The sequence below is a fragment of the Apis dorsata genome, unplaced genomic scaffold (genome assembly GCF_000469605.1).
Source record: "Apis dorsata unplaced genomic scaffold, Apis dorsata 1.3 scaffold_1055, whole genome shotgun sequence".
NCBI lineage: Eukaryota > Metazoa > Arthropoda > Insecta > Hymenoptera > Apidae > Apis > Apis dorsata.
In genome coordinates, this window is record NW_006264153.1 from 189767 (window position 1) to 199281 (window position 9515).

Consider the following 9515-nt stretch of genomic DNA (forward strand, 5'->3'; position numbering starts at 1 on the left):
AATTATATATTTATTTTTCAAATATTTATTTATTACATTTAATATATCATCAGTTGATTTTTTTGTATCATATTTAATTTCAGAAGATTCTATGAATATACACTTTATAAAATCTAATAATAATCTTAAAGTTGGAATTTGTTTTTCTAATGAACAATTTCCCTGTAAATAAATACAATTTTATTATATACAAATAACATAAAAAATTAAAAAAATAATATAAGGAATTAAATAAATTACAAACCAATAATAATTTTTTATTACTGCAAATACCAATTTCAGAATAAGACATTAATAATTCTTCTGTAAAAAATGAAAATCATCAAAATTTTGTAAAAAAAATCTTATGTACTATAATGTATAAAATATTAAATATTATACAATTATAACAAACCTTCTAAAGCAGTGCCTTTTAATTTTTGTAATTTTACAGCTGTCGCAGGAGATTTTTCAGCTAAAAGCCAAGACAATAACGAAAGTCGATTTTCTCCACTAAGAATTGTTAATTCTAAATTTTTTATTGACGCTGTTGTAATTTTTGGATATCTTATTTGTACTAAAATGTTATAAAAATCGGTCATAAGTTCTTCTATATTACTCATTATTATAAACACAATATGCTAATCTTTGTTTTATTATATATAAATTATATTTTATATCTCATTTATTTTATTTTTGGATCTTTTAATATATATCTTTTTATAATAATTTATAATAATGCAAATTAAATAAAAGAACGCATAGTTACAATTCAAAGTAGATTACTTATAAATGTATAATATCTATAAAATTACATGTATTTTAGTACTATGTGTTGCTGGTAAGTTGGCAATAAAAAGAATATGGATTTGATTGGTCAATTTTTATAAATCTAATATACTTATAAAAATAACACGCATATTTCATATTTTATTAATAAAATTGTATCACAAAAAAAAAAAACAAAATTTTATAAGAATTAGGAGTTTACTGCAAAAAATTTAAATTTTTATATTTTTTTGTAATAGTTTTAAATATATCAAATAAAATGCATAAAATAACATCAATTATATTTTGTTACAAAGTATAAAATTTTATTGTCATATTATTTAATAAGTATACAATTAAATAACGATTATTAAATTTATGTATAATTAATATTAGCTAATTCTTTATAACTATAAAATTTAATTATCCAATAGTCAGAAAATATTGCTTTCTGTTTGTAAAATATTTTTGAAAAATTATGATACAAAATATATTTTTTTTAATTTGTACTTTTGACCAGTTTTAATATAGTACACTATTGTTGACATTGATGATGGTGATAACATTATTATTAACATTATTATTAATCCAGCAATCTATTTAAAAAAAAACAAATCAAATTTTAAGATAGTTGTATAATTGAAAATATATAAATACAATGTAAATACCTTGGCTTTTTGACAAATTCATCACATTTTTCTCTTTCTTCTTCTATATTTTCCACAAACAATGTACGATTTAACTAAAAATATATAAAAGACAAATATATAATAGTCATATATACTTTATAATGTAATTTTAAATAATCATCATTGTAATTAATTATAAATTTACATTTTTTTTATCTCTATTTTGACAATGTTCCAGAGTACATTTACAATTATTGCCACATATAGCTTTTCTTTTACGACATTTGCAAATACGTGTAGCACAAGTTGTTTTACAATTACATTTTATATCACCATTTAATGTTTCTTTTAGTGACATATCTTCAAATGGCAAATTTTTCGTTGTATTCTGAAAAATTATATTATTAGTCCAATTATTACAATTAAATAAAAAAATTAAATAAAAAATATTGAAAAAATATGCTTAATCAATGAATTACTATAAGACTTTGTACGCGATTGTAAAGTGGCGTTCGTTTCCAATCTGGATCTTTTTCAATATCATCATCCTCTTCATTAATACTATCATCTGTTAAAGGAAATTCTTCTATCTCTGTTTTTCTTACTGTTTTTGGTTTTATATTTTCTTTATTTTGTATTTTATTTGAGAGCTGAAAAATTCCGAAAAAACAACAGAATAAAACAATTATGATATTTTAATTGATTTAATAATAAAACTGAAAGCAATATATTAACTGTTTGTTCAAGCTTTTGGCATTTTTCTTTGTAAAGCTCCAATTCTTCTCTTAATTTATTGTTATCTTCATTTTCATATTCTTCTATACTATGTGTATCATTTAATATAAGTTGTTTTGACATACATTCTTCTTTCTGTCTAACGTAATATTCATCCATCTGTGCTTGCAACAGTTCATGTTTTTCCTAAAATTATATTTATTACTATAAAATTATGATAAAAAACTATAATAAAAAGTTTAAATTGAAAGGTAAATTAAAAAAATAAATTATATAAAAAATATTATACAAAGAATTAAATTTTTTGTCACATATATTTTACTATTCATACAAACCATAAATTCAGATTCTTTTATACATTGCTTTCTTCTATCTTCTTCAATATATTTAAATAATAACTTCAAAGTAATTTTTGCTTCTTCCATTGAATGTATTTTTTGCCATCTTAGATGTGATCTATTTTCTAAATCAATAAATATTTATATGAAAGCATATTCATAATTCATTATAATTAATAATTATAAAAACAAATATATATTATATATTTAGAGTATAGAATATTTACCTTGATCAGATTCAATTAGTTTTTGTTGAAGATCAGTAATTTGTGTATTACGTAAAGTTAAAAATTCATTAAGTTTAGCAATTTTTGTTTCATTTATATCATTGCTATTTTTAAATTTTTCTAACATAGATGTCAATGATGCTCGATCTTGCATTAGTTTTTCGAGAGAATATTCTGCATCAATGGTGCTTATTAATATTTCTATTTCCTGGGTCAACCAACTTTTGATTTTTTCAGTGTTAGTACTATTAATTTTTTCTTTTCTCATAATTGTTTTTTTTTGCAAATCAAGTGCTTCCTAAAAGTAACAAAGTAATAAAAAACAAAATTAATTAAAGCTTTATTTATTATTATATATAATTAAATTATAGCAAATATTTTATTTAATTTATTACTTTTAATCTTTTATTAACAGCAAAAGCTTCTTCCATTTTTCTTTTAAACACAATCTCTTGTTTGTTATGCCACATTTTTAAACGTGTCACTTCATTCACTTGTTTTCTATTTTGATCTTTTAATCTGTTTAATTCTTTGTTCTTTGATTCTTTCCATTTTGTAAATTTATCAGATTCATTGCGCATTTGTCTAATTAATTTTACTCTTGTTTGTTTTAATAATTGCATTTCATTTGTTAGATTTTTTATTTGTTGATCTTGTTTGTCTTTCATTTTGACTATTTTATCTTGTTCTGTTACCTTCCGTCTTAATTCTGTTATTTTCTTTTCTAATTCTTGTACCTTTTTACGTCTACTTTCTGCCAATCTACAAAATATATAATATAAAATATAAATTTCAAAATTTTAAAAATAATACTTAATTAATAATTAATAATTATATATTATATTATATTATAAAATTAATAATTATCATGATTAAATAATAAATCATAATTTTAATATTTAATTAAATTTCATACTTTGAGCTAACATTATTTGTTTGTACATTTTGTAGTGCTTGCAAAAGTTCTTCCTTTTCCGCCTGAAGTGCTTTTATTTCCTGTTCCATTTCTTGTATTTCCTTAGAATAATCAACGATTTGAGATGAATTTTTTAAAAGTTGACATATAAGACTTTCCTTAATAGCGAGCTCTTTATTAATATTTTGTACTTCATTGTTTCTTTTAACTTGAAGCAAAGTATGTTCTTCTTGTTTTTCATCAAAATCATCTAAACTATCTGGAGAACATATTTCCTCCATAGATGCATGTTCTATATTTTCTTCACGATTTATTGTAAATGTATTTGCATTAACGGACGTTATTCCATAATTTATAAGTTCTTCTGATGTCTTTTTTTGATCATTTTGAATATCTATTTATTATAAATAAAAATATTTTATTTTAAATATTTTATATTATTAATTTATTACATTAAATTATCTTTTCATCGAATATCAAATAAGATATTTTGTAACAAGTAAAACTGTTACAAAACTGTATTTATTAGATAAAAATATCTTTTGCAATATTATTCAACTAATATAAAAATAAAAAAAATATCTAATATAATATTATAATCTAATATAATATTATAATATATTGTAATATTATAATATTCTAAATAAAATTGGTTAAAGAATAATAGAATTTTATAATTATTCAATAAAATTGTTGCGAATTATGATATAATTTTTTTAATAAATTTAGTTATTACAAATAAAATGAGATGATAAAAAAATAAAAATTTAACTTTAATTTTCAAATCTAATTTTTCAATTTTAAATATCTTTTCTAAATATTAACAAATCAAAGTATAAAATTATAAATCTGTACAAATTGTAACATATATATTTTTTTATATTTTGTATATGTTAAAGAAAAAAGTTATTACTTACCAAGAATTTTTAAGTACAAAACTTCTAATCTTGTTCGATATTCATGCTTGTCAAGATTTTTATCAAGATCATTTAAAAGTTCTTTACATTCTTCTAATATCTTTATCATATCAGTCTGAATTTTTTCTCTTGCTTGCTCAGCTAATTCTGCTCTCTCATGCATAGTTACAGCTTCAATTAAATTGCTATTTAATTTTTCTGTTAAATCTCTTATTTTTTTTTGCAAACATTGATTTTTTGTTTCAAGTTCTTGATGTTCAATTGGACAAGAAATTTTAATTTCATGATCCACTAAAGCAACTTTTAATTCTTGTACTAATTTATTTAAGCGATTTATTTCTGAAATCTTTGGGTCTTGATTTATTACAGGTTTATTCTTTATTTTACATGCTCTATCTGCATATCTTAATGTACTCAAAGTTTCATCTAAATTATAATCTGAAAGCATTTCAAATGAAACAAAAATACTAATATTAAAAATAAAATATATATTATATTTATAATAACCTGCTGGGCTAACACATGCTATCATGAGAGTTATGGAATTACCACCCAGAGAATCTTGCAGCAATCTTGTCAGTTTACTATCTCTATAACCAACATATGTTGTAGAACCACCTTCACCTAATTGAGAGATAACATTTCCCAATGCCAATAAACCTTTATTTATATTAACTCCTTCTTTAAACCTTTCACCAGTTGCTTGAGTTTTTTTACTACGTTCAGATCCAGCTAAATCTACTAAATGAAACTTTGCAGTTGTTGCTGTATTGCTAAATTATATTTACGAAAAAATAAAATATTAAAATATATATCATAAATGCATAAAAATTGAAATTATATTATAATTTTATATTTTATATTATAATTTTCAAATATATAATGCTTACAGATCATCTTTTTGATGTTGATATATACATAAAGTAAATATTGCATGACTTCGACTACTATTTGCATTCATTGCAGTTGCACCTGTTGCACGTCCTAAAGATCCTTGTGTTAAACAATTTAATGCTTGTATTGCATTCGTAACTTCTTTCTCCACAAGTCCAGTAATTTTTATATTTTTACCATCATCTCTGATATCAACAATAGATTGACTTCGTTGTTTATCAGTTAATAAATCATACAATTGTTCTTGATAAAGTTCCATAAATGAAACTGTAATTTTAAAATTCCAATCTTCCTTTGATGAAATTATATTAAATATATCATGTACTGCTCGTGGTATAATACCCATATCTTCTTTTTCAATATAATTTGTACCCATTGAATGAGTTTTACCACTACCTGTTTGACCATAAGCTAATATAGTAACATTATAGCCTATAAAAAAAAAGATATATAACCATTTGTTGAAATAAAATATAATTATAATATTTTATGGAATTATTTTAATAATATAATTTTACCTTGAAAAATATTTTTTACCATATCTTTAATAGCAGTATCATAAAATTCTTCTTGATTAACATCAGATGAAAATACATAATTAAATGTAAAAGCTTTAGCTGTATTACATACAATTATTTGTGGTTCACCAGGAACCACATCTAAACATGTTTGACAACCTCGTTCAATTTCAGTTTTTACTAATGGACGAATACGAACAGCAACTTTAACTGAATCTTCACTCATCTACATTGAAATGTATTGTATTTTTAAATAGATAATTATATTTTAGCTTTCATAAAATATATAATTTTTATAAAATATTTTATAATTTATTTATACAATAATATTTTTATAATAATTTTTTGTAATATATATTTATATATATTGCATAATATTATATATATATATTTATATTATTCAAATTCAAATTATTTTATTTTAAATTCTACATTATTTTATAATTTTTATAATACATTTATTTATATTGAAAACCTTAATTTTTAATAAGAATTATATGTTATTACTATTATGCATTATTATTATATATATTACTATTACTATATATATTACTATTTCCAAAAATAATATAAGAATATAAAATATATTACAATTTCTTTTTTGAATATAAATTTAACAAATTGTTTTTCTCTTATATTTTATTTCATTAAAAAAACTGTAACTATTACCTGATTCATTTTATAAATGTATAAATTACTTTGTAAGTTGGAGGTAATAATAACATTTAATTACCTTTAGTTTATTCGTTAAAATTTCGTGTTTATATTTATATTATACTTTATTTTGTATAATAATAATAATAACAAATATAGATTTATAATTACTGATTTCTAAACTCATCCACCAACCGTTGTCAATATATTTGAAATTATGCGGTTTCGCATGAACTATATAATTACATGTATGGTATATGAATTTAAAATTGTTCAGTTTTTTAATTGGTTATTATTTACATTAATATATTTTTATAAATTTTATCAAAGAGAAATTTTATTAATAAAATAGAAAGGAAGTTTTTTTAATAAAATAAAGTTAAATGAAAAAAATAAAAATCAAAAAGAAATAAAAAAATGTAAGTTAAAAAAATAAAACGGAAAATTATTATTTAGTTTAAAAAATTATGCTATAGTTTACTTAATCTTTCTAATTTATGTCATATTTTTTTTTTAACATTTGTAGTAAAAATATATTAAGCAATAAATATATATTTATTTATGCCTGATTCCGGCATTAAGATTTTAAGTGCGAAATTTTCATGTATGTATTTAACATAGTCATTACGTATTAAGAGATTAATAAAATAACTATAATTATCTGTATTATTATATATACTTAATATATAATTAGAACATGCATAATTAAAAAATTAGAAATTTATATATCAGTCATTGTAACATTTGGTTTGTGGTAGACTTTTGTATAATTATTAATTTATGGTTATATTTATGTTTACAATAAAAAGGTGCACGATAATTATACATTTAGAAAGCAAATAATTAAAAAATTGCTAATTTTTTATTTTTAAATCCATAGAAAAAATTCATAGAAATGATTTCTATAAAAAATAAATAATTTGGAAATCAGTAATTATAAATCTGTATTTGTTATTATTGTTCATTATTATAATAATTGCAATGAATATTGCCTGATTGTAATATCATGTAACTTAAATATCTTATGAAATCAATTTGCAATTGATATTTTTCTACAGTTTTTGAATTTCCTACAATATGGCTTTTAAATCATTCTTTCATTTAGGCAATAATACATGTAAATGGTAAGATAAGTTTTTATATTTATACTTTTATGTTCATCAATAATTTTAATTATATTAATTTATTATTTTTTCAGTGTTTTTATGTCTATACAATTTAAATCTAAATTATGTATTATTCAAGGATATACACAAGGGTATAGACAAATTAGAAACATTCATAAATTGAGAGGTAGAACAAAGCTATCTATATCAAATGACTTTGTTAATAAACAATCAGGATATACCTCCAGTTTATGGAAACCATTTACTTTTACTATTGTGGTAAGACATTAGTATAAAATAATATAAATATTCTTCTTTTTCTTATAGTTAATTGACAAAATCTTTTTTTTATTAAAAACTTTTTATTTATTAAAAATTTTTAAATTAAAAACTTCTTTTATTTAATTATTTTAATATCATAAATTCTTCTTTTTTCATTAATTCAGTTTAGTGCAACAACATTTATTGCTGCTGCAATTTGGGAATATGAACATATTAGAAAAAAAACCTATAGTATGATCAGAAATTATAAGCAATGGGGAATACATGTTTGTATATTGAAATTACATATAAAATTTTATACATAAATGAAAAATGATGTTCTTTATATTTTCATTATAAAATATTAATTTCATTTAGCGAACAGGATGGAGACATAAAATGGAAACTTGGTGGAGAAATTTATCAGAAGGAGAAAGAATATTTGTTCCTATATGTTTCTTAAATGTGCTAGTATTTTTATCATGGCATATACCTGCATTTCGACCAACAATGTATCGATATTTTTGTAGCAACCCTACATCTAGTAAGTAATATATAAAATATTCATTATAATATAGATTTTAAAAGTTATTTTAAATTTTATATTCTGATTAAGACCGATGTTGGCCAATGTTATTCGTAACATTTTCTCATTATTCCCTTCTTCATTTAATTATCAACATGTACGTATTATATGACTTCTGTAAAATTGCTGTTACGGAATTGGGTAGAGAACAATTTTTGGCCCTTTATTTGACTAGTGGAGTAGTATCTAGTTTTTCAAGTTATTTATATAAAGCTTCAGTTGGTATAAAAGATCCTTCTTTGGGAGCTGTGAGTATCCATATTAAAAGTTATATTTAAAATGTTTTTATTTATACTAATACTTGCACTATAGTCAGGAGCAATAATGGGTGTCCTTGGATTTGTATGTACTCAGTTTCCAAATGTATATCTGTCTATTGTTTTTCTTCCTATGTTGAAATTTACTGCAAGTTCGGTATGTTAATATATTAATAATTTTAATCATATAGATTTAAGTTTTATGAAATAGATTTTAATAATAGATTTTAATAAAAATATTTATAAATAGGCCATTAAAGCTGTAATGGGACTAGATACTGTGGGATGTCTTATGCGTTGGCAACGTCTTGACCATGCTGCACATTTAGGTGGAGCATTATTTGGAATGTAAGCATTTATATTCAAAACTTATATGAATCTATATATTTCTTACTTTTGTTTATTATAGATTTTGGCAAATGTGGGGTAATGCCAACATATGGCAAAAACGTGAACCAGTATTAGTATTTTGGCATCAACTGCGTGAACCACCTAGGTCTCATTAATATCTATTTGTTATATATAATTGATATTAATATGTACTAATATATATTTTTAATATTATGAAAAATTGTAAATTTATAAAAAGTGAAATTATATAAAAAAGAAAATGAATTTTATTTTATAATTAATTTAGTATTAGTATTATTAAAAATTAAAAAGTAAGAAACAACAATAAGTAATAATATTAATGAATAATCTCTTTAATTAAAATTTAAAAAAAAAATTA

General features: G+C 20.9%; 3 protein-coding genes across 5 annotated transcripts in view; 1 reads left to right on the plus strand and 2 right to left on the minus strand.

Annotated features, from left to right (window-relative positions):
• The window catches only part of LOC102681261, a 3298-nt gene extending 2511 nt beyond the window's left edge, over positions 1 to 787 (minus strand). The window contains exons 1-3 of the mRNA XM_006624398.2: positions 395 to 787; positions 245 to 303; positions 37 to 162 (exon numbers count right to left, since the gene is read on the minus strand). Coding sequence (XP_006624461.2) covers positions 37 to 162; positions 245 to 303; positions 395 to 602 — 393 coding nt within the window. The 5' untranslated portion in view covers positions 603 to 787. The remainder of the gene's footprint in view (positions 1 to 36; positions 163 to 244; positions 304 to 394) is intronic.
• Positions 788 to 1051: 264 nt separating this feature from the next.
• LOC102681401 (chromosome-associated kinesin KIF4A) lies at positions 1052 to 6724 on the minus strand. 2 transcript variants are annotated; one of them, XM_006624399.2, is made up of 14 exons: positions 6655 to 6724; positions 5922 to 6147; positions 5400 to 5835; positions 5017 to 5282; positions 4510 to 4947; positions 3593 to 3986; positions 3072 to 3438; positions 2677 to 2974; positions 2447 to 2574; positions 2112 to 2297; positions 1856 to 2026; positions 1582 to 1764; positions 1416 to 1489; positions 1052 to 1343 (listed from the first exon to the last, which is right to left on the minus strand). In XM_006624399.2, the coding sequence occupies exons 2-14, from the start codon at positions 6145 to 6147 to the stop codon at positions 1331 to 1333; spliced, it is 3180 nt and encodes a 1059-aa protein (XP_006624462.1). In that variant the 5' UTR covers positions 6655 to 6724; the 3' UTR covers positions 1052 to 1330. The 2 variants fall into 2 exon arrangements, with proteins under 2 accessions (XP_006624462.1, XP_031370407.1); XM_031514547.1 differs by lacking the exon at positions 6655 to 6724 and adding an exon at positions 6591 to 6642.
• A 346-nt stretch (positions 6725 to 7070) lies between these two features.
• LOC102681534 (presenilins-associated rhomboid-like protein, mitochondrial) lies at positions 7071 to 9404 on the plus strand. 2 transcript variants are annotated; one of them, XM_006624401.2, is made up of 9 exons: positions 7071 to 7179; positions 7634 to 7699; positions 7774 to 7960; positions 8128 to 8229; positions 8321 to 8486; positions 8559 to 8776; positions 8841 to 8942; positions 9036 to 9133; positions 9195 to 9404. In XM_006624401.2, exons 2-9 carry the CDS (start codon positions 7653 to 7655, stop codon positions 9289 to 9291), a joined length of 1017 nt encoding a protein of 338 aa, XP_006624464.1. In that variant the 5' UTR covers positions 7071 to 7179; positions 7634 to 7652; the 3' UTR covers positions 9292 to 9404. The 2 variants fall into 2 exon arrangements, with proteins under 2 accessions (XP_006624464.1, XP_006624463.1); XM_006624400.2 differs by lacking the exon at positions 7071 to 7179 and having other exon boundaries at positions 7490 to 7699.
• The last annotated feature ends 111 nt before the right edge of the window (positions 9405 to 9515 follow it).

What these genes read in the sequence shown, in the direction of transcription:
- LOC102681534 (XM_006624401.2), top strand. Translation starts at nt 7,653, where the DNA reads ATGGCTTTTAAATCATTCTTTCATTTAGGCAATAATACATGTAAATG. An exon ending in ATAAGCAATGGGGAATACAT is followed by an intron (nt 8,230 to 8,320) that starts GTTTGTATATTG and finishes AATTTCATTTAG; the next exon opens with CGAACAGGATGGAGACATAA. An exon ending in TTGTAGCAACCCTACATCTA is followed by an intron (nt 8,487 to 8,558) that starts GTAAGTAATATA and finishes ATTCTGATTAAG; the next exon opens with ACCGATGTTGGCCAATGTTA.
- LOC102681401 (XM_031514547.1), bottom strand. An exon ending in CTGTTAATAAAAGATTAAAA is followed by an intron (nt 2,975 to 3,071) that starts GTAATAAATTAA and finishes TGTTACTTTTAG; the next exon opens with GAAGCACTTGATTTGCAAAA. An exon ending in TAAAAGAATCTGAATTTATG is followed by an intron (nt 2,298 to 2,446) that starts GTTTGTATGAAT and finishes ATATAATTTTAG; the next exon opens with GAAAAACATGAACTGTTGCA.